General features: G+C 35.9%; 1 protein-coding gene across 7 annotated transcripts in view; it reads left to right on the forward strand.

Annotated features, from left to right (window-relative positions):
- Window positions 1–25796, forward strand: part of ETV1 (ETS variant transcription factor 1) — a 92065-nt gene that overhangs the window by 33241 nt on the left and 33028 nt on the right. For all 7 annotated transcript variants that reach the window (XM_081079175.1, XM_081079177.1, XM_081079176.1 and 4 more), the window contains 3 exons: window positions 13098–13227; window positions 16855–17043; window positions 21035–21282. In XM_081079175.1, coding sequence (XP_080935301.1) covers window positions 13098–13227; window positions 16855–17043; window positions 21035–21282 — 567 coding nt within the window. The remainder of the gene's footprint in view (window positions 1–13097; window positions 13228–16854; window positions 17044–21034; window positions 21283–25796) is intronic.

Raw genomic sequence — 25796 nt, forward strand, 5'->3', positions numbered from 1 at the left:
TTAGGTTGGAACTCCTCTATTTGTGATTTAATAAAGAAGGAAAATTGAAGAGCACATTCATTGTTTATTACTTATAAATAAAACATCTTTAAATCTTACCATCTGCATTAATTCTTCTCTGATGACTATTATCTGCCTTCTTTTTTTGTATAAGTGGATTTTAAATGATAATTTTTTAACAACTTTTTTTTTTTGGAGCCATTTGTTAGAGATCTATACAGATAGTGTACAAAGGGTGGAGCTCGGGGGTTCGTTCTGGAGGAGGGAGAGGCAGGGGAGGCAGGACAGAGGAAGCCTACCTATGGTTATTAATACGTGTTCTAACTGTGGGAAGGACCTGTCTGTCTTTCTGGTTCCACAGTGGCGTGGGCTGAGCACCCGTGGTGTCTGGGTATTCTGCAGGGCCCATCTGTCATAGCATTCCTCAGAACTTCTTGGGGCTACATTGAAGAACACTAGGTAGTGCTGGCATCTTCCAACCCCTCCTTCCCTAGGAATAATAATAGTTACTAGGAAGCCTTTCCCAAATGGTGTTGCCCATCATTGGAAAGAAACTGCAGAATGACTAGGCCGAGAAGTACTATTTATTTTTGTAACTTTGTAGGGCTACCAAGACTATATTAAAGCAAAGTAGACCAATTTCTGCAGAAGACGTGTTGTCCGTATTCATAAAAGTCATAAGCAGAATGAGGGAATTTATTAAGTAGAGCAATTTTTGAGAAGTGTGGGTTTGGGGTGGGCATCTTGATTCAGAACTTCATTTCAGTTTATTAGGTCTGTTTCTCAAATAGCTGCAGCTTGTTCAGGTTTTATTCCTGCCAGTTGGATATAAAGTCCTGTATGTTTGGGCTCACAGTACAGAATTTGTTTCCAAAAAAATAGTGTCGTGCTGCTTTCCATCTACTGGACCAGTAGGGGTAGGAAGATCTGATTCGAAGCCAATGCAAAATGCAAAACTGATTAGATTTGGATTGTTCATACATTAGGCTTTACTTTCCCTGTCCTCACCTTTTTCCAGATGGAAGAACTAGTTTCCTCCCAGGGCACTTTCTCTAGGCAATTAGACTGTGAAGATGAAGTTCATTTAGTACCACTATTGCTGAAGCCCTACGATAGCAGGATTGGGCTTTACAACTTAGAAGAATGAATCAGTACGTTCTGTACTTTGTTTCTTTATTTTTAAATTAAAGGTGCGTTTGATGCTTTTAAAATTAGAAGAGCAACTTTGTCCTTGATTCTGCCTTTTGTTTTATTAATATAATAACATTACTTTCTGACATCATCTGTAAAGTAGATGGTCCATGAAACACCTTTTAAACATCAAGTGTTTTAAAATGTTAACCATATTGCATGTACAGCTTTCTAATGTGCATTATGGACCCGCCCTTCTTGAATATAGTAGGTTATACCCAATTTTGCTTTTTCATGATGATTAAGGCTCCTCTTCATGAATTTCAGTGACCACTGTTTGCTAAAATGCAGTTAACGCCCTCTGTTATTATTGAGGTGTGTAGACGCCTGTGTGTCCTCAGACCATTATGCCCTCTGAATTACATTAGATCTTTACATTTTTCTCTTCTGACATTGATAAGCAGGCACTTATACCCAGACATTCAATTTTGGAGCTACAAGGAAAGGTTGCTTAGTCCAATGCCTTTATTTTGTAGATTAGGGACAGAAGCCCTGAGAGGTTGTACAGTTTGTCCATGGTCACACAACCAGTTAGGGATGGGGTAGGATCTAGGTATGATTAATTTACTCCTAGTCCAGTGCTCATTCTACCAGGCCACACATTTACTTTTTCCTTCAGTCAAGGTACCTTTCCCTACAGATTCTTCTCCTTGTGTACTTTTTTTTCTTTGCTCTTAATGTGTAGTTGACAGAAAGTGAAATTGGGTACAAGATGAAATAGAAAAATTACTGAAGTGACTGTCTGATGGCCAGGAGTCCTGCTACTATCATAAGTCACTTTACTTCCTTGAGTCTCAGTTTATCCTCTGTGAAAGGAAGTGGTTGGGGATGAATAATGGTAATAACTAACATTTACTGAGTACTTACAATGTGCCCGGTACTAGTCTCATGTGAATTACCTCATTTAAGTCTCACACAAACCCCAGGAGGAAGGTCTGTGATAAACGTCATATTATTACCTAGGGAGAAACTAAGTCACAGAGCAGTTACCTGGTTTACCAGGAGTTCTTTTGCTAGTAAGTAGCAAAGCCAAGATTCAGTGTCCCTGTGCTTAACCACTCTAGTTTCTGGATGATCTGCTTTAGCTGTAATGCCTAATGCTTCTGGGATTGAAAAATAACGTCACCAACAGTTAACATTGTTGAGCACTTACGGTACTATACACTTTATACATAGCGTCTCATTTAATCCTATCAGTAAATGTGAGGTGAATGTTATTATCCTCATTTTATAGGTGAGGAAACTGAAGCACAGAGAGAGGTTAAGTGGCTTGCCCAGTCTTATAGCTGGTAAGTGGCAGTGGCGAGATTAGAAATTAGGCAGATTTGAGTGACTGCCAGCTTTGCCACTATGCCTTATTGCCTAGGAATAAAAACTATTTGAGTATCTGAGCCACAGGGTAATGTGCATTTTGTAATATTTATATTTGCTGACTAGAGGTGGTGTGTGTGTGCACACATGCAGGTCCACATGTGGAAACACATTCACTAATGATTTCTTAGGTGTGTGTTAAACGAGGGGTAGAAAACACTCATTGCAAGCATATAAGTGATTGAAGTTATTTAGTACAAAAGATAATGAGGTGTGGAGTGGTGGGGATGGTGGGGATTGTAGCAAACAGTAAACTATAGATGCTGGCAAAAGAGACAGCTGATAATGGGCTCAGCCAACGGCTGCCCAGCTTTTCAGTCTGGAAAGTGGACTCAGTGTTGCTGGATATAGTGTTTTTTCTAGAGAATCCAGAAGTTTAGATTTTTAAACCAGAAAAAAGGTTTTGAAGCTGATTTTTAAATCATCTCAACTAATTGAAATTAATCTGAAACCATCTGTGAACCAAACAGAAACATTGGCAACCTCTGGTTTAGATCATCAAGACTGGTAGGTACCGTGTTTCCCAGAAAATAAGACCTAGCCAGACCATCAGCTATAATGTGTCTTTTGGAGCAAAAGTTAATATAAGACCCAGTCTTATTTTACTGTAACATAAGACTGGGTCTTATATAGTATAATATAATGTAATACAATACAATACAATATAATACAATATAATATAAAATACCAGGCCGTATATTAATTTTTGCTCCAAAAGACGCATTAGAGCTGATTGGCCAGCTAGGTCTTATTTTCGGGGAAACACGGTAAGTGACCTTCAGATGAGAGAGCTGGCTGCATTTCACTATCACTGTTTTTGAAGAGAAGGAAGACGAGCCAAACCCTGTGTTTCAGGTCTATTCTATTCTATAAAGATGGCATAACGTTACTCTGCAGTGTAGAGAAAGTTGAATTATGAAATATACTTTTAAGAAATAATTGTCTTCTGAAGCTATAACCTAATTAGTAGGCTTTACTCTGTGGACTCCTGGCTTCTGATTTCAGCTGTGTCCTCAGCACTAGTTCCAATTCTGGTGAGGTGCAGGATCACCTCGGGGACTTTTTACATCTACATCTCCTCCTGTACCAAGCACTCCCCTGGAAAGACCATTCAGGAGTCCCTACAGCAGAATGTGCAATCTCTCTTACTGTAGGAGTTTGGTATTAGAAAAAAAAGGTTTGATATCCTCTTCTGAGAAATGTGTTTGATTTCTGAGAGACTCAGTTTTGGTTTCAAAACTGCCCAGAAAGTTCCTTACAGATTCTGAATATTTACTTCTGGGAGCAAGGTAGGGGAATATTGATGACCGTTTGCCTTCCTCTAATAAAAGTAGCTTCTGTTTTTTATCCGTTTACCCGTTGGCCTTCCATTTATGATTCCTGTCATACGAAGGTTTCCGCGTACAAACACTAACTCAATTCCTAAAACGTGTTCATATCTAATATCCTCTTCAATTGAAAAATTCTGAGATGTATAACACGGGGTGAAAGTCCCCCTTCCTTTGCCTTTGTGATGACTACTAAATAGCGTATTTTGTGTGGCCAAAATAACAACAAAGAGCAAACTAGGTTTGGGATCTATCCCAACTGATAATAGTCCTTTAAAAACACGGTATCATCTATTCTATAACTGCTCTACTTAAAGAATATCATTTTTAAAAAAGTATCAGATTGCTGTGCTATGGTCTAAATTCCTGTCTCAGAAATGTTATAGGTGAATGTATTTCCAAATGATTCAAAAAATGGAAAATCATGAAAACTTGAATCAGGGTCCCTGTCCTTAAATGTGATTCAGTTTGCATTTTGATAGCAGTTTAGAAATGTTATCGCTTGTTTTGTCACAGACATAATTCACATCTTTCTTCAGGCACTGTAAACAAGAGAAATGGTTTAATGGCCCCATAAAGGCAGTCTGCTGATAGCTGAGATTAGGCCCTTTAGTAATGGATGTTGGTGTGTGTATGTGTGAATGATATGTGTGTACAGTGTGTGTGTGTGTGTGTGTGGGGGGGGGCTCGGAAGAGATAAATGCACTGGAAAAGAATCTTTGTGAGCCAAGGATGTGGAAGCAGTGCCTACTGCTTTCTTTGTGTGTCTTTCTTGGAAGATGGATTTACAGAGGATGTGACATTATTGTCTATTTGTACACAAGCCTTCCTCTTTGCCTCTGGAATTTAACTGAGTACTAATTGAGGTCATTGCTATCCATTTATCACCTGAATTTGAAGTGATACTAACTTAAAGTGAATGTTTTGCAACCAGTGAGTGTATCCCTAACTATCTCTATATATTTGTATAAAAGGCTGCATGCATTTTTTCATGCCATGCTTGTATCAGGTCTTAAATAATCTAATTTATGTATACTGTTTACTTTTTTACCCTTTTACAGATATAATATATATATAAATATATATATATCTTAATTCACCTCTATAGCCAAGTGAAAAATTTTTTTACAAGCACTTGAGTGTCCACAGAATTTGTTTTGACTTTCTCAGTTATACTTTGTAGACAAGTGTAAAAAAAAATTATCTACATCATACATAGCCATGGTCTAAGTAAATGCCTTGAAATTCCTCAAATCACATACATACATTTGTAGTGTTTTAGAGGCTCAATATTGTATCTTTTTTTCATCATCTTGTTTGTATATATATACCCATTGATTGGCTATACAAGCTGCACACTTGATTTGGAGTCAAAACAAACAAAGTTAATAAAGCAAAATTAAATGTCCTTTGTTAACTAATTTAGCCGCACCCTGTCATTAGCAGATGTCACTGTACCATTCCGCCACTTTCATGTTTTCTTTCTCCTTTTTCATTGTAGACCATAATGTAGAATAAGGATCAGCAAACTTTCTTCTGCAAAGGGTCAGAGAATAAATATTTTAGGCTTTGCAGCTCATAGGAAGTATACCACAAAATTCCGTTGTAACTTAAAGTAGTGCTCGACTACATTTAAATGAATGGGTGGGACAATGTCCTAATAAAACTCCATTTACCAGAACAGTCGGGAAGGCAGATTTGGCCCACAGACTGTAATTTGCCAACCCCCATTCTAGAACATCATACAGTAAACTACTCTGGAACAGAATTTTTGAGCAGACCAGAAATCTCAACATCAAAATCCATGACTCTCATCAAGGTTCTGTATTCCTAGCTAGTTTTACTGAAAAAACAAAAACAAAACCCTACAGATTTGATTTAAAAACATGGTTCTGTTTAGAGAACTAATTAAATATGTGATATGTTTCTCTTCCTAGGGTAACTGTTTTGTACTCACAGAAATTGCTACTCTATTTCACTCTTATGGTAAGAGTTGAGAGGAAAACAGTGGAAGGTCAGCACCAAGACAACATGTTTTATTTACATCGCTGTCCACATACAGAAGGGGACCCATCAGTGGTGACATTTTGGTTGTCAGAGTCTAGGGGAAGCTTTAGATGCTGGATAGCACCATTTTTCCTTCAGTGGACTATGAGTGATGGGACTTTTTAAATGCCTTTGGTCACAGTAATAAACTGAAACAAGTCAGAATGCCTAAAAGCAAACACAAATGCTCTGAGAAATATGTTCATTCAGATACAAGTACGTAGACTATATCATTAAGGTCATGTATACAGAAATATGCATCACATACACATGAATTAATCAAACTTAAAGAAGACTTGCCAATATCTTTATTAGAGAAAACTCCTTTAAAAAAACACAAAACACCTAAATAAAGCTTTCATTGGACTTCTGTGAGCTCTTGATGGTAAACCTTACTTTTCATCTTCTTTCTATAGCTCCATATTCCCTCCTCCTCTCAGCACCTGCCATAGTATCTGAGCCACAGTAAATGAGTGAATTATGAAAAAAATGAATGGATGAAAAAACATCTGATAAAATTTTATACTGCTGCTCATGCATGAAAGAAATCATAAGTGTGTTTATTCAAAATAAATTTGATTATATGCTCAAGGATTCAAGAGTTGCAGCCAAAAGCTCAGGGCTCTCTAATTCTTAACCTGTTATAAGTTAGTTCTAGGTCTTTAGTTAGACGTGAAGCTTAGCTCCTTAATTATTTTTTCTTGCTGTTGTTGTTTTCTTTTAAATTTGCAAAACGGGAAGATAAAAATAAATATTTTTGTGGTTTCAAATGAGAATCAAACATAATATAGGTGAAGCTTCCTTGCAAACTTTGTAATACTATGTAAACTTGAGGTTGTTTTTTTTTAAGCATTACAGCTAGTGTTTTCTATCACAGTTCCAAACTCAACCACAATTGAATAAGTTGACACTTACAGTGAAACATATTATCTTTCTTAAATTTACAACCATAGAAATGCAAACCAAAACTCAATTCATAGGTTACATTGTTTATTCTTTGGACTGAACATTAACCAGTCAGTTATAACAAACATGATCAGTTTTTAATATAAAGTACAAAAAGAATGCTCCAGTATCCTGATTGTTTAGAAATTATTCTTCTATAAGCAAATCTTTAAATTCATTATCTTCATGTATATTGTAGGTGTTTAAATGTGATTTATTATATATCTACCATCAGCCAAAGACGTGGTTCTATACCAGAGTTGTTGCACTTGGAAAGCCAATGGCATTTCTATGCTGCAGTAGAATGAGGGCAAGTTTGCGCCTCTGTTCTAAAATGTACGCAGAAAAAAATGGAAGCAAGACGATGTCTCATAGTTCATAAATCTAAAATGAAAACAATTACTAATTAAACAAATACTTTATAATGAATGCTATAATCCCAAGTAAACTTTTTGAATTAAGAAGTGGTTAAGTTTAGTTGGGAAGTACTTTTTTTTTTTTTTTTAAAGTCCTGGTATTTTGGAGCTTTTAAGTTTATCTATTAGAAGAACCGTCATCATTTAGTCAGCCTTAAGACGTGGTTTGAAAGGTCAAGCTGCTATCAAAGAAAAAATGCAAGATGCAGCTCTTGCGTGTTCTTTCTGCTTCTTCTCCTAAAGAGAAGCAAAAAAAATTCTGGATTGTCCAAAGGAGTTTCAGGTCATTAAAGTTTACATGGAAATGTGTTCAAGGAGTGCCTCAGGAAGACTGCGGAATTCAAAGATAATTTAACTGAATGTCTGAAGTCAGGGATCAAGATATAATGTGATATCATTTTGAACCATCACTTCTTTGTAAATGAAATGAAGGAGTTAACTCACTTGATTGGATGCACTTGAAGTAGGAAAAATTCACTTTAATTAAAACTACAAACAATGCAGACGCCTGTAGCTCTCTCTTCCAGACCCAGCAAGGATGGTACAGTCAGAGAAATGAAATGTACCTCGCAGCCTCTGCAGTAGGCTGGAGCCGTGTTCAGCGAAAGTAATTTAATTAGTGTTGATCATGACTCCAGATGATGGTGATTTGATAAGGAATAATTTAGTACTTAACAGCCTTTTACATGCACCAACTCCATGTGGGAAGGTAAAGCAAATTGCACAAAATGAATGTGCTGCTTTCACTTGCGCCTGTGCCAGTGAGCTGGAAAACTGCCTGTTAGCAGACGTTCAGACTCTCAGCCCTGTGATGAAATATCCAACACGTTCTCAGCTCAGCCCTCTCTGGTAGGAGTCTCTGCACTACCCTTATTTAAGAATAAATAAGAGAAGTCACTGTTGTGATATAGAATCTCCAGGAAGCAGGAAAGTGAAAAGGAGGAAAATAACATGTGGTTCTTGTGCAAAATGGTAAGATCTTTAGGGTGGCTTCTCTCCTTGTTTTCCTCGCCCACAACAATTAAAAAAAAAAAAAATCTAGCCAACTCAAATTCATTGGATTACTTATTTGGCTTATGATTAGAAAAATACAATCACAGTTCCAAGGGCCCATAATGATTAAGAGGCCCACACACATTGAATGGGTTTTGGAAAAAGTAGGGAAGCTCTGAACTTCTGGAAGTAGGGGAACTGTGAGAATTCTTGAGTGTCAACATCTGACGAAAAGGACAATGTTGTTAATGTTGTTTTTTTAAAGTCTTTCCAATTACTGGACGAATTTCAATGTAGTGCACACTGTAGTGCACTGTAATGCACGTCTCAAGTCAATCCAGGTGTTGCTAAGCATCACAAGGGATTTGAAATTAGCCTGGTTATGAGAATCACCTAAAAATGTTATAAGATACAGAATCCTTATCTATGCATTGACATATATATGTCACATATATATATGTCTTGAATCAGACAGTCTTCTTGACCAGAACTTCTTGAATCAGAACTTCTGGAAATGGTATATTAATGCTAGGGCTGCCATAACAAAGTACCACAGACTGGGTGGCTTAAAAAGACCCCCGACATTTATTGTCTCAGAGTCCTGGAGGCTACAAGTCTGAGATGAAGGTGTCGGCAGGATTCTGAAGGCTGTGAAAGAGAATCTATTCTATGCCTCCCCCCAGCTTTTGGTGATTTGCTGGCAATCTTTGGCATTCCTCGGGTTGTAGAAGCATTGCTCTGATCTCCACCTTCGTCTTCACATGGCGTTCTTTTGTGAGTAGTTCTGTACCCTAATTCCCCCATTTCATAAGGACATCAATCATACTGGATTAGATCCCACCCTAATGGCCTCATCTTAATTAACCTTCCAAATAAGGTCACATACTGAAGTACTGGTATTAGGACTTCAATATTTGATTTTTAGGGGGGACACAATTCATCCTATAACATATGGGGTCTGGGAATCTTTGTTTTTTCAAAAGTTGCCTGGGCAATTTGATGATGAGTTAGATTTGGGGATCCAGACTGTAGGGATGAACTTGCCTCTGATGGCACTTTGGGAATCCGTATGTCCTTTCGTCTCAAGTCAATTCAGGGAGTTCATGGTCCAATCTGAAAGCCCCAGAGCTTCAGACAGACAGTGTATCCGCTGGGATGGATCACGCCTTTTGCTTTTTGTTTGATGCCAGTGGATGTTTTGGTAGAAGGCTACTGTCGTGGTAGCAACCATTCCTCATGGTGCTTCAAACTTGTCATTCCTCCCCTCACTCATCTGGAATTACTTATCCTATGAATCTGAAGCACATTCTCAGATGTCTCTGCTGGAACAGGAGGCCAGACATGTTCAAATATCTTAATATGTATAGCATTGCTTGATGGTCCTCACGTTTTAAAAACTTATTGTTGAGATGTGCATTTATTATAATGCAAACCTTACGTGTGCAGCTTGATGACTGTTTCAGATTTATATATTCATAAAACCACCACCCGGAGCAAGGTATAAAATATTTCCAGCAGTGTAGCAGGTTACTCATGCCCTTTCTCAGGTATTATCACTTGCATCCACCAATAGAAAGGGATTCTTTCATTATCAGTTAGTTTGGTCTGTTTTAGAAATTCATATACTCCACACACTTTCATGCTTGGCTGCTTTTACTCAACCTCACATCTGTGAGACCATCTATGTTTCTGCATGTGTCAGTAATGTGTTCTTTGTTATTCCTGCATAGTATTCCATTGTACGAATGTGCCACACATTATTTATCTATTTCCTTCTAATGAACATTTGAATTTTCCAGTTTTTGCCATTATGAATAAAGCTGCTATGAACATTCTTATATACGTCTTTCGGTGAACACATGCAGTCCTTTCTCTTGGATACATACCTTAGAGTGTAGTTATTGGACATAAGGTAGATTTATGAGCCTTAGAAGCTACTGCCAAAATATTTTTCAAAGTCTATTTATCAGTTTACAATCTCAGTAGCATATATAAGTTTCTGTTGCTTTAGGTCTTCGGTCTTGATAATGCCAAGCTTTTGTAGTTCAGCCATTCTGGTAGGTATATAGTAATAATCTCATGTGGTTTTATTTGCATTTTCCTGATGAGTAAAGATGTTGAATACCTTTTCATATATGCTTTTTATGCTCTTCATTTGTTTGTTTTGCCATTTGGGTGTCTTTTTTTATTAACTGCCTGTTCATGTCTTCTGTCCATTTTTAATTGGGTTATTAGTTTTGTCTTATTAATTTGTAGCAGTTGAATATGATTTGTACTATGTTGAATATGAGTCGTTAGATCTTTGTATTACACTGCAGTCAGTAGCTTACTTTCTTCTCTTAATAGTGTATTTTGATGAAGAGAAGTTTTAAATTTCAGTGAAGCCTACTGTTCAGATTATTTTCTTATATGATTAGTGATTTTTGTGTCCTGTTCACTTATCTTATTCTACCTCATGGTCCCAAAGACATTTAGTCTCTGATATACTGGACATTTTGACAAATGTTGTAAACTGCATCATACTACATATTTAACACTTTTGGTCTTATCAAATTTATTCTTATAAATTAGATCTGATCTCTCAGGTATAATAATCTGTTACTTTGTTGAATGAGTTCCTTATATGTGACTACTGATTTTTTTTCTTTAGAAAAATATAGAACTTAAAACTTAATCCCAAGTGCTAAACTTGAATATCCAATTTTCTGTATATGTGCAAAGATGCAATAAATAGTTAAAATGATCTGTTAAGAAAGCAACAAATATGTGGCTAATGGTTGTGTATACAATATTTGTCATTCTAAGTAGTAGATGCACACACAGGAAGATAATTTTTTTTATACATATGACTTTAAATCCTTTTTGTTTTTTTTCACATTATGAAGACTTTTCATCATGCAGATTTGGGACGTGGATAAAAGCAGAGAATAAGAAATGAACTTCTATCTACCCGTCAATTAGATTTTAACATTTATCAACATTTTCCTAATTTGCATCATCCTCCATCATTTTTTCTAGACTATTTTAAAGAAAATCCCAGATACCTTATTATTTTCTGGAAATACTTTGTGATTCTCTAACTTTAAACCTTTTTTGTACAACTGCCATTCCATTATTATTACATCCAACAAAATTAACAATAATTTATTAAATATCTAACACCAAATGTCTTATTTGTTGCAAAGTTTTCTTTCTCTACCTAGTTGTTCAAATCAGAACCCTAACAAGTCTGTATATTATAATTGATTCTTGAGGTTCTTAAATCTCTCCTATCAGAATGATTAATACATTATAACTTTCTGACTTGGTAAAGTTAATGAACATGAGCACCCTTGGCATATGAAGACATATGTAATTTTCCCTTTGTTTCTATTCTTCTACTCTCTACAGTGAATCGGCATATTAAACACACATTATGTCAAGAAAATTCTTTGAAACAGACCTCTGAGTAAAATTATTTTGTTATTATTTGTTAAGTTCTCCTTAAACGATTGATTTTGGTGAAATTTGTTTCTTAGGCAAATTTGTTTTCTATGATGTTTCAGATGGCTCTTGAGTAACATTGAACAATTTTGTCAAAATTATGTACATGTAAAACAAATAGCATTTATTTTCCTGTAGCTAGTAGTTCTTGATATCAAATTCTTATATTAAAATTATATATAACATTCAGACTGGTACAAGTTGATTATGACATAATATCATAATCAAGATCGAATGGTATCATAAACTACAAGGTTTCTCTTGTCACCTTTTTATAGAATACAGACTTAATATTTTGTTTTAATTCTAGTTTTTATACTAGTTACTATAAATCTCTAGAACATGTGTACTTCTTACATTTATTCTTTGATTAGTCATACTTGTGAATATTATACATAAAAATAAAATCCATTTTCATGTCTGCTTTATTGTTTTACCGATTTTCTGTTTATACTAAAACTTCAGTTATTCTGACAAGATATCTAATAGGTATTTTTTCAATTTCATATAGAAAAATAAAAAAACTACATAGTGTTTATTTATTGTTTTTAAAGCAATGGTTCTCTTCAAATTTACATGTCTTTTTGCTTTCATATTTTATATGTTCTTTGTATTATATTAAGCATTAATGAATGCAAATAAATATAACCACGTAAAAGACATGAAAAAGGACAAAATATTATTTGATAGAGAATAATTGTTTTATGGTGGATTACATGTGACAACTTTCACATACTTCGCACATTTCTTCCTCACAATTCTGAGAGGTAGGTAGGCATCTGCTTTTCTCTCTACTTTATAGATGAGCATTGGCCTCAAAGATGTTACCAAATTGACATCAGTTGCACCTGGATTTTCTTTCTCCTAGTTCAGTTGTCATTCCATTAAACCATTACCATTGATGGATTTGAGATATTTTCCTTTCAATAATGCTTAAAACTGTGTTCCAATCTTCCATTAATTCTTGTATAACCAGTTGTATTTTTTCCACTTTAATCACTGGAAATCTTTCTGAAATGTTTTCAAAACGTAGTTTCTGAAAACTGAGCTTCTAGTATTATTGATATCAGCTAAGCAAATTATAAGTGGTTCACTTTAAATAATGAGAGCACTTTCAGGCAAATATTTTCTTAGCAAAAACAGAAAAGGAGTATACAGAGATTTCTCCAGAATCTTCCATGAAGTTTCATGAAATCTGATTTTTTTATATATGTAAGTTAATATGACATTTTAATGGCATTTTAACCAAGAGAAGTAGGTCAGGTTAATATTTTTAATTGCTACCTGCATTTCATTTTTATGGGTATTTTTGTTTTGTTTCTAGTGGCTTTTCATGGCCTACCACTGAAAATCAAGAAAGAACCCCACAGTCCCTGTTCAGAACTTGGCTCTGCCTGCAGTCAAGAACAGCCCTTTAAATTCAGCTATGGAGAAAAGTGCCTGTACAATGTCAGGTAAAGCAATCAGGTGTATATATATATAGAGGATGGTGGTTCTTATGGAAACAAAAAGTTCGGAATAACATAAAATCTCATCATATTTCATAAGACTTACATCTTCAGTATATAACAAGCTAATTAGGTAATATGTTTAGCAGATCTCCAAAGAACCATGTACCATCTGATCACATATTGCTATTGTTATTTCACTATTACTAATGAAAAATAATAAACTAATAAGGTAATTTTAGTATAATTTTAAAGCAGTATTTTTCATCTGCATTGTTGGTTGCTTTTCTACTGTAGTGACGTATCCTGGGTTTGAAAAGAGGGTCTTACTTGGCCTGAGCAGTTATTGAAAGTTCTCATTAAAATGAATGCATTATGCACTTTAGATAGAGTTTATGGGGGAAAAAAAAAAAGAAACATTTGGCAGGTCTCAGCAGTACATTAGTTATCTGACAGGCTTTGCAGATGATCTATAAGATGCATTCATGAACAATTACAATAAAGTTAGGATTTTATAAGCCTTATTAGAAGCTATTATGTACTAAAAAGCCAGTGTTCCTTCTGATAATAAAGGGTGGAGCAGTAAAAGTACATTGTTCATTTGTTATCAAATTTGATAACATACATGTTCATTAAAAACCCTTCATAGTAAATTGCATTCTGCTATTTTTCACATTGGCCTCTAATTGCATAAGGAAGAAGTTGGCTCTGCATATTGAGTATTATTACTCTCAATTATAGTAAACACTTAGTTCTTAAAAGGAGTTAGTTTGGAAACTTAAAAATGTGATTACAAATTTTTGCAGCTTTATAAGTTACGTTGATTCAAGTTTGTAATACATTATTATCCAAAGAGGTCTTCGATTTCTTCATATGTTTGCTATTGTACTCTCTAGATCCAGGATATATAAGATTCAAAAAACTTAGATTTGTGCAGTTTCTTGGAAGCTAAACAGTATTTGCATATTTGATTACTATTTATTCTTGCAAACTTGTCTTTATATCTGCTTTTCTAGGAGGTTCACCAGTCTGAAATTACGAGCCAGTTCAATTAAAACTACCAAGCTTTTATAGAAAAGCTGTCTTGTAGAAGCAAAGATGTCTTGTAGAGAAGCTAACTATTAAAGCATACTTGGTTCACATAAAACAATATTGAGCATTCTAAGTTTTATTTTAGTGTTTTTAATTTTTGTGTTTTCTCCTTAAGAGTATTATGTGTTCACAGAATAATTATTTAATATATTAAAGAATTTTTAATTAATGAACCAAATAAATATAGAATTGTCATTGCATTTCAGCATTGATCAGAAATGTGACTGAAATAACTAGTGTTATACATGAGGTGTGATCAAACAATACAGTGAATGTTAAAAAAAAATTACAGTAGAAGATACATTGCCATTAATACCTCTCAAAATACTTTCCCTAACTTCAAACACACTTATCCCATTATTCTTGCCACTTTCTGAAGCAGTTCTGGAAGTCCTCTTTTGTGAATGTCTTTAGTTGCACTGTCATAGCTGCCTCAATGCCCTAAATCATTTTGACTTTGGGGAAGAGCCAGAAGTAGCTGATTGCCAGATCCAATGAATAAGGACAGATGAGGACAGACTGTAATGAATAAGGACGGATGAGGACAGACTGTAATGTTTTTATTTGACAGAAATTGTATACCAGAAACGATGCGTGACACTGAGCATTGTCATGATGGAGGATGATTTCCCGTGCACTTTAAAACACACCTATTCTCAACTGTAGCTCACATCTGACTGATTGCAGTGAACAAGATGAAACTTGTCACTCACTGTTACTAAGGTTCGCCACACCGCTTCTGAATTGAAGATACCTGTCTTTCCGTTGAATGGCACTCGGCAGCAGCATTCACCGTATTCTTTGGTCACAACGGAAAGGCTCCATGTCACACATCACTTCTGGTACGGGAATTTCTGTCACATAAAAACATTACGGTGTGTCCTCATCCACCTTATTCACTGGATCTGGCACCATGCAACTTCTGGCCCTACCCTAAAGTCAAATTGACAATGAAAGGTAAACGTTTTGAATCAATTCAAGACATCAAAGCAGCCACAACAGCGCAACTAAAGAACTCACGAAAGAGGACTTCCAGAACTGCTTTAGAAAGTGGCAAGGACGATGGGATAAGTGTGTTTGAAGTGAGAGGGATTAATGGCAGTGTGTCTTTTACAGATACATATATATATTTTAATTTTAATCATTCACCATATTTTCTGATCACACCTTGTGTGACACATCTAACATCCATAAATTAACAGTAGAGGAATTGCCTGAATATTTTGAAGTTCTCCCTGGGAATCAATAACAGTGAAATATGGACTATATTCTCCTTCTCTATGCAAACAATATAAATACAACCTTTCATAGGGGACAAAGTAATGTCCTAGAGCAAAAGATGTATCTTTTTTTGGGGGGCGGGGATATGAGAGGTGAACCATTTTATAAAAGAAGTAGATTCTCATTTAGAAATATTGATAAAGAAAATAAGAAGAACCAAACGTAATGTTCTTTATATAAATACTATTGACTTTAAGGTAAGACTAGACTTATACAGCACATACTCCTTCAATTCTGTGAAGTATTTTTGTACTTGGTTGTAATTCTCTTGTATAAATGGAGCAACAGAATAAATTATCACATAAGTCAATGCAAAAAAAAGTTTCCTTTTTTAAATAAAAGTATGTATTGATGAATGCTTTTTATTTTACAAAGAAATACAGTATTATAACCTAGAAATATCTTTTTGTTTGGAAATTTAAGTAAAATTTGTTTTTAGTAAAATATTTATATTACAAAAATAAGTTAAATCACATTCTCAAAAGCTACACATAGGAAATCAACTGAAATTCATAATAAATGACCTTATTTTATTCATTTGTGAGTGTTTAGAAGTTAGACCGTGACAATAGGGCTTTGTTCTTAAGAACATTATGATTTTGTACTTATTCTTATACTCCAAAAATGTTTAAATATATCAGAGGGATTTTAATTTGCCTCATTGATTTTTATTATCCCATGTGAGGAAGTCAATGCCAAGCATCATTTATTTTATATAAAAATAATGAAAATAAGGCAACAGCATCTCCTTCTTAAAATTCTTCCACAACTTCATGCCAGGTATGATCTCCATCTTATTTAACTGGTGTTTGTTCTTGTTGTGAAATCTAATTTAATATAGAAGAATTATACCAGAAATATTTAATGATGTAGAAAAGGTCTGTGCAATTTGCTCAAGGAGACATACCAAGAACAGATGGAAATAATAACACTTTCATAAGTAGTGATTTTCCTTATACTAAGTTGTTTGTATGTATTACAAATATGTACATTTTATATTTATGCTATTACCAAGTTATATATTAAGTATCCTACTTTCTATTTAAGTGTGTGGTGATTTAAAATTGCACGTTCTAGAATTACAAAAAACCAAGAACATAAAATTCTAACTTCCTTATGACTTAAGGCTAAAATGTTTTTATTTCCCTGGGTTAGAATTTTCTTTTTCCTTTTTTTTTTTTTTGCTCCAAAGAAACAATTTTTTTTTTCTCTCTCTCTCTGTCTCTGTCTCTCTCTCTCTCTCTTTTGTTCCTTGGATAGTGCCTATGATCAGAAGCCACAAGTGGGAATGAGGCCCTCCAACCCCCCAACACCATCCAGCACTCCAGTGTCCCCATTACATCATGCATCTCCAAACTCAACTCATACTCCAAAACCAGACCGCGCTTTCCCAGCTCACCTGCCTCCATCGCAGTCCATGCAAGACAGCAGCTACCCCATGGACCACAGGTATACAGCAAATCCTATTATTGTACCAATTCCTATGACCTATACTAGATTTAAGGTGAGCATATTAATTTTGCACATCTGTGAAAACTAATTTTAGAAAGACCTTTATCTATAGTTGTCATTTGTGGAGAAGGTCATTTATAAACATTCCTTTTATAAACATTTAAACGTATTGCTAAAATGGAAAAATTAATCTATATACTGACATTTGAACATTTCCCTTTCGCTTTGCCTGAATTAAATTGCTTCACTTAAACTTTAAATCAGATCATCCCATTTTTATGAGCATATGTGTGTACTTGTTCTATAAAGTTAGACTAATTTTAGTAGGTGGCTTATGGAATTAGTTTCTCTACCTTATATTGAATGGCATGCACAGTTTTGCAGAACAGAACTTATTTGATTAAAAGTATGTTCTATCCTTTCCAAGTGACGAATATTTAATGTCAGTAGATGCATGACCCTGGACACTGAGAGTATAAAGTTAAGGCAATAGAGACCACATTATTATTACTTAGAAAGGAGTGAGGCAAGAACTAGAGCGAGGAGCTAGGGAGGATTCTGTAGTGGGTAATTCTTGATTCCTAGAGATGAGTTAATTCATATTTAAATAAAATATTGGGAGACCTTTAGAGGTCTTGCTAATATAACTTAAAACACAGGTTGATTACATACAGCATCCTTCCTTCCCCTTCTCCCTGTACTTATATAGAGCTAGTGATGTGCTGGTAAATGTTTAACAACAGGCTCTAAGGGAGAAAATCCAAAAGACCTAATATGTAGCATTTGGTGAATCTGTGATGTAAATATTACCCCCATGGTTGACTCCAAGTTACCAATGTGACAACCTTGAATGTGGAATTGGAAAGAGATGTGCAGTAGCACGCCATTGTGTAGTATTTCTACCATACAGATACTACAGTCATAACCTCAAGATCTTAATTGGTAGTAAAATGTAGTACAGTAAGTAGGAAGTTATGAATTTTCAGTATTAATTGCATTTGTTATATATATATATATATATATATATATATATATATATATATATGTTAAATTACAAATTTACATAGTTTACTTCTTAATAATGGCTGTTTAACAACGTACTCACAGCATTTCTGCAAATTTAACAATAAGCTAGTGCAACCTGGCTCTGACACACCATTACAAAAATAACTCAGGCTAAGGAATTCTCTAGATTAGCAGAGGAAACTGGAGGATGTGCCACTGGCAACTTGCTGAAAATGAGGGAATACTCAAATCTGCTTTTTAAAAGTTACTTAATGCTACCCAATCTCAAATTCAGTAACTCTCTTTTGGTGTGAAGGGATAAGATGAAAACATTCTTTCCAATGTGAAACTAAGCTGTATCTTTGTTTCCATCACTACGTCCGTCCTCTTTTGCTTTAGTTATTAAATGTTTCCTATTATCTTTCCCTTCTCACCCTGTAGACTTAAGACATTGTCAGAGCATAATGGTTATGTGCATCTGTGTAAACAGTTTTGTAAATACAGATGAAAGAAATCTTAGTGCAGGGTGGGTTAAACAGATGCACATTGTGCGGGGCTAAGAGGGAAAAAAAAAGTATAAACAAAAGAGCAAATTTTATTTTGTCCACTCTGGTGACTTCCCAGAATTCTTGATACCCGAGTCTCTCGCTCTTCAAATGAGTGCCGGAATTCTGGATTGTAGGGTTTGCTTTTTATGCAGAGTAGTTATTTTTTATGGAAGGTGATGGCTAAACAAGCAGTGTGCTTGCTTTTAGATGACCTAACTTGAAATGCTTTAGCCAAACCCATTTTAGTTTCTCTACTTGAAGTCAAATATTTGAGACTGAGAACAGCCGGTCCGGAACTGTAAGAGGGAAGCTCAGGGTCTTTTCCCAGTGCCCCCCATTGTGTTTTGAGGACAGTACCAGCTGGCCAATCCCAGGAAAATCTTTGGAGCCGTATGTTTCTGAGGAGGATTTCTTGGAGGGCTCCAGCCAACAAATGACAGTCCCTCAGTTATAAATGGCAAATTTGCTCTGGGAACAGATCCTTTCCCCAAATAGCCCCCTCCAGCCTAGGCACCCCACCTCACTCTGGGAATGCTTTATGGCCAACTGGGCTGCACCCTGCTTCCTTTCCTCAGGCTCATTCTGCTCCTCAGGCGAGCCCTTTGGCACTTTTTCCTGAACCTACTGTGCAGGAGCCCTGTCTCTTTTTTCTCAGTGTTCCCCACCACTTATATGCTGTTTTTCTTTATCCCAGAGCTCATCGGCATGCTCTCCTTATCTTTAGCTCTCTTCCAGAAGCTTCTTGAGTCACTTTCTCTTTATAATTGTTTGGCAGCTCACAAGAATGGCACCCAAATCGTGTAGCTTCCTATGAAGCATGTCTGTTTGATATATAACGTGGTCCTCAGCAAGTACCAACTGGAATCAGGTTGATTTGTAAAAACAAATGGCTGATTCCTTAAAGCTTTTAGTTTAAGTATTGTTAACTTCCTTTTAAGGCTTCACAAGTGAGCTGCTTTCTTATTTTAACTTCAAGTTACAATTTTCTGATTCACTCTTTGACAGTTCTTAATGATAAATTCTGTTTCCTTTTTTTGACTAATGAAATAAGCAAGGGAAGGCATATGAATGCAGTGCCAGCAAGCCTAACAGTTTTGCAATATCCAAGTTTCTAAGCTTATTTTCTGCAGGTGTAGGTGGAATGTCAGTGCTTTCTAGGGCAGCCAGTGAGGTGAGGGTTAAAACACAGGATGGAGTGTTCTCAGAAATGCTAAAGCAACTGCTTTGCAGTTCTTTAGATTTACTTTATTTTCATTTAACGTTACCAAAATTAAATGTTAACTTTCCAAATTAAAGTCTCCAGAATGTGATTAGTGTGGGGGAAGGGAGTTAAAAGCCTTATCTTAGCTCACAGTGATGTTTGATAGGTTATTTTTAAACACTCCTGGGCATTTTTAGAGCACTTTTAAATCTTTAATTAATCCATATCTTTGTGGTAGGTCAATGATGTTATGGATGAGAAACACAGAACCCAACGATTATGATGATTAGCCAATCACTACAGGGTATAACCAAGAAGGAAGGAGCGGCAAGTCTTACTCTCAGCTTTCTGCCAAGGCCTCAGAACTTCCTCATCTCCTAACAGCGTGACCTGTCCCAAATCTATGCAACACATATGTGTCATTTCCATCTTTTGAGGGCTGCTGTATATTTTAAGCTTATTTTTATCAATCTTTTTTGTTTGTTTGTTTGAAGCTTTTGGAAGTCAGTGTGTTGTGTGCTACTGTTTGACAGTGAAGACATGGTCTTTTAAAAGCCAGCTTGGATTAGTCTCTCTACTTCACAGTTTTATTTATCACTAGAATACCATATTATTTAGAACACTGTTGAAGATTTAAGAGCCCTGTCCGTTTGAGAAGAGAGTCATTCCTCTCTTGTTTCCTCATTAACTGTTGGTGAGGGAATGAAAACCAATAAGCAGGTTTTATTTGGTTGGGGTTTGTTTGTTTGTTTGTTTGTTGATTATTTGGGTAACAGAATTAAAAGATGGAGGTTGCAGTTTAAGATCAGCTTCTTTCTGTTTTTTCCCTTTTCTTTTTTTAGTATATAATTATTTGAGAACCTCTATTAATATGGAAATTTGAAAAATGATGCAATTGATTTAGAATTGGGTATTTTTACTGTTATGGTATGTATTTCCTCAAAATAGTGCACTGCACTCCCAGCCCTACTCAAAGCACACCTTCAACTTACTGTAATGTACCAAATGATTCTGCAAAGGACTAATTAGAAGGGGGGGAACACAAGTCATGTTATGATTAAGACGCACTTAGGTGTTACTGACCTAAGAGGGAGAAATCCAGTCTCCGTTAAAGATTTACACTTCCTGTCAGTTGGTATTATGTTCATCAACTAAACAGTTATAAATCATACCAATGTTTTAAAGAGTATTCCCTGTTACTGTTTTATTTGAAACATGCTCTCTTATTCCCCAGATTTCGCCGCCAGCTTTCTGAACCCTGTAATTCCTTTCCTCCTTTGCCGACAATGCCGAGGGAAGGACGACCTATGTACCAACGGCAGATGTCTGAGCCAAACATCCCCTTCCCACCTCAAGGCTTTAAGCAGGAGTACCACGACCCAGTGTATGAACACAACACCATGGTTGGTGGTGCGCCCAGCCAAAGCTTCCCCCCGCCTCTGATGATTAAACAGGAACCCAGAGATTTTGCATATGATTCAGGTAGGCCCATGCTTTAAGTTACATTTAACACATTTTTTTCACTGGCTTGTCACTTGGATTAGTATTGGCATCCGACTGGGTGGCTTCTGACATTTTGTGTGTGTGTGATCTTTCAGATGTTACCCCTTCTTTGAATCTTTGTCTGTATGTGAAGGGTGGGACTATCAAACCATTTTGGCATAAGCCGATGGTTGAAATAGTGTCTAGAAATGAAACCAGTCCAAAGATGAGTGCAATTTGTAAAATTAGGCCCACTCTCAGCCCAAGAGAGTAACATTATCATTCTTTTCTAGGTTCTGGCTTTTTTTCTTTTCTTTCTATTTTGCTACTACAGCTCTATTTAATAACTGTGTTTAAAGAAGGTGACATTCTTCTATACTGGGTCACTTATTACTGATAACTGTTTGCTTTTTCCTTTATTGGTGGCAAGTTTCCAAGGTTTCAGAAATAAGATTCTTACATATTAGACGAAGAATACAAAAATAAAGATTATGGTTTATTCATAGAGCTTAGCTGGAGGCTCACTGAGCCAGAATGGCCCCACAAAGTAGTATGTCAACATGGAAAAGGGAGTTTTCCTAAAAGTAAGAAACTCTTAAATCTATTGCAAATGTTACCACCAAATTTGACCTTGAAACCTTAGATGGATTACTTAACTCATTTGTGCTGTGTCTCCTGTTACAATTTCACAATCAGGGCGTCTGCTTTTCAAATATCTCAGGGTTTTATTTTATTTATTTGTTTTTGTATGAAATAAAAACTAATACTGACAAGAGGGACACCATGTATTTGCAAAATATTAACATTGTGACTGTGGTCAATAGACGGTTGTGGACTTGGGAATATTTGAAAACAACATAATTTTTTTTTGTTTATATATAAATTTATGGATGTTCTTTATGAAAGAACTATGGCTTCTCTAGGAAAAGCTCTGCTGAGTTTTTGTGTCAGTTCTACTTGAGGAAAGAGTGTTGTTTCTGGGTCTTGAGTTTCCAAGTTGCATAAAATTACTTGATTTATTATGAATTGCCCTTTAAAGGTTGGCAAGAAGGGCCCTAGAACTGAGAATCTCCCTCTAGCCACCTTGCCTCATTGGGCAAGAAGTTCAAAGGCCTAAGAGGAATCACCCACTCAGAGGCTTTGCCTCCATTTCTGGAAAGTGCACCAGCTCCTCAAGACCCATGTGTTCCTTGCCAAGCAGGCCCTGAGTCCACTTTCGGGGCCTGAGCAGGATCTTCCCTGGCCCTATTTTCTGAAGGCAGAGCACACTGAACCTGTGTGTGCCTCTAGGTTCAAGGAGATAGCTAAGGGACGTCTGTTTGTGAGAGGGTGAGGATGGAGCTCAATGTCTCATATGCTTACATGTCAGGACCCCATGGTACGGCACAATGAGGGGTTGAATGATAGGAAGAGAGGCAGGAAGTGGGGTATGCTGGGATCTGAAGGCTGGAAGTGCGCTCCACACCATCCTATTCCTGTGCTAATTTTAGAGATTTACCCAAATTCTAGATTTGACCCAGCCTTCCAGGTTTTTATGATGATATATTTTCAAGGAATGGTAGGAGACAACGTATGTATTAGTTTGTTTGGCTTGTTTGTAAAGAAAAACATTTGAACATATGGTGTGAAGGCCTTTAGTTGAATGCTTGCCCCAAACCCTGTAATTTGGCGACTATCCTGAAATGTACCTTAGTGGGTTCAGTTTAGGACCTTTTATGTTTTCCATAATTTATATCCATAATTAAGAGCCCTGAATTACAATGCACTTTATTATAGATAAGATTTATTTTTTTCTCTGTAAATTTCAAATCCTGTTAACTGATGTTATCCTTATTCTCCAAACCACATTTTACTTTGCTTCAGTTTTTTGAATTCACTGTATAAACCATATAAAACAGCTCAAATAAGTAGCTCAAAGCACTTGCAAAGCATAGCATTTTAAAAAGTTTCTTTGTGTGTTTTAGAAATGTTTAACATTGAAGCCATTTTTTTTGATTGTGTGGTTACATATATATTCCTCATATTTATATTATATATAAAAAGACCCATCACATGGTGTTGAGGATGTGTAACTTCGTGAGAAGACGTGGTCCAAACAAGAAGAGGTTTAAATAATCCAATGATGGCAAAAAATAGGACCTGGTGCCGTAAGATTTAACTGCATTATTTATGGGTTACACTAATAGCAACTCCAGTCAGTCATTGTCTGACCCTCAAAAGCACAGATTCAGTCACTTATAACCTCAAAAGCATAGCCCATGTCTTAACTGAGGATGTTATAATAAAATACGATCAAGCAACCAAAATGTAGTTCTCACAGTTCTGTAGGCTGGGAAGACCAAGATCAAGGTGGCAGCAGATTGAGTTCCTGGTGAGGGACCTCTTGCTGGCTTGTAGATGGCCACTTTCTCACTGTGTCCCCACATGGCGGAGGGAGATAGTGAGTGAGCTCTGGTCTCTCTTCCTCTTCTTGTAAGGACACTAATCCCATCATGGGGGCCCCACTCTCATGAACTAATCTAAGATTAATTTTCTCTCAAAGGCCACACCTCAAAATACCATTGTATTGGGCATTATGGCTTCACAATCATTCAGTCCATAACAGTTCCTGTATCCATTTTAAAAGTATGGAGGTCATCTCTTTTATAAGTGTACCACATACCTTGTAGAATACTTGAGAATATTTGAGAAGCTGTTAATTTATGTAACTTCCCCCCTCTAAATTACATTTCAAATTGCTAAAGCTGTACAACACCTTTGAATTCTAATTTTAATATTGCCCATAGGATACAGTTCTGTTTTGCTTGAATAGTTGACTAGTAAAGTAGTGTCTTCTGGATGTGATCTAAAAGAACTGTAATAACAGTGAAACAAAGACTTATGAAAAATTAATCAGTGGGTATCAAAATGTACTTTACTACATTGTGCCACCAAATTGCCGCAATTAAGTTGGCGCGTCTCTATGTCATACATTGGAGTCAACAAGTATATCCAGATATTTTGTTTTGTTGTCATTAGTTCTTTTATCTTTGCTGACGGCACATTAAATAAATTTTATAGGGCATCTAATGTATTTATCACTGAATCGTTGATTTCTTACTTCACTTATTGATATTGAAAACATTAGGGAGAGCACATTAGGAAATATTTTATGTGATTTGAAAACAATGTCAAAAATGTTTCATAGTCAGTTTTCTCAGCATCTGTGATCAAAGGTTGTCCTTTCAGAAGGTCATCAGAATTCTATTGCTTAATTTAATATAACAATGTAAATGTTGTGAAAATAAAAGAAGCTGTATAAGTGAAAAGGCAGCATGATTATACTTATAATAAAGCCTGACGTTAATTATGACATGGGAAATGGAAGGTCTATTTGTTATAATTATAATTACAGGAATGCAATTTCGACTGCTGAATATTTAAGCTAAAAAATGCAAAATATTATCTTAGTGGAGTAGAAATTTTTATTCAAGGAAAGAGAAAAAAAATGCACTTGGATCAAAAGACACTGAGGAGATAAAACATCAATAGCTGGAGCCAATTTGCTGAACCTGTAGGATGTGATCGTGATTGTACTGTGCTATTAAATTTGAACTAGTCCTATTATATCTAGTATTGTTTTTCACCCTTATTCTGTAACCTAATGGTGCAGCACCAAGCAGTACACAGATTTTTTGTTGGTTGGTTGTTTTTCCTGAATCCAACATAATTTTCTCTTTCTTGCCCCTAGGGCCAAATGACTACATAAAAAGAGTTGAATATGCGTTGAATGCTTAATTTGGAGTACCTTAGGCAGTGCTCCATTTTCATAGAATTGTGGTTATTTTTCCTATTTCATGCTCACCTATGAGGTTCTGCAGGTCCAGAATGCCCCATGAGACAATTATTTGAGGTATTCTTAACACCATGTTGTTAGAATTGTGCTAGTTGATTGGTTGGTCTTGTGTTTGTTTCGTTATTATTATTGTTGTTTTATTTCTTTACTTATTTATTTTGATAGCTTAGGGCAGTATTTTAAAGGATTGGTGGACAAATGAAACTAAAGTTTTACAACCAAGTGGCATCCCTTAAACTAGAGTAGGGGTGTCCACCCAGGGGGCCAACTGCTGCCCATGATCCATTGTTAATTGTCCCGCAGCAAATTCCAAAATATATTTAGTTTACTTAAATAAACCAGGTGAGGCAATAGGTACTTCACCTCTAGTGAGTGGCCCGGCTGTTTGTGTATTTTACCGCATATGGCCCTTGGTGAAAAACGTTAAAAAAAGTTTGGACACCCCTGAATTAGAGTAATAATCTGAGAGCTGGGAGTGAAGAGGTGAAAGGAGAACTTTCAGGGACATGAGACTATTGCTGGAATGAAAAAAAGGGAGAAGTGCTTGCCTTGAGCTTGGGGAAAAGAGGCAGAAGTAGAGGGTACAGGAGACAGCTGACATGTGCTTCCAGAAGAAAATGTGTTTGTATTTTTTAATTTAATTTATTTTTTGTGGCTACTCCTGTGGCTACTGATGCAG

Source organism: Rhinolophus hipposideros (genome assembly GCF_964194185.1).
Source record: "Rhinolophus hipposideros genome assembly, chromosome: 18".
Lineage (NCBI taxonomy): Eukaryota > Metazoa > Chordata > Mammalia > Chiroptera > Rhinolophidae > Rhinolophus > Rhinolophus hipposideros.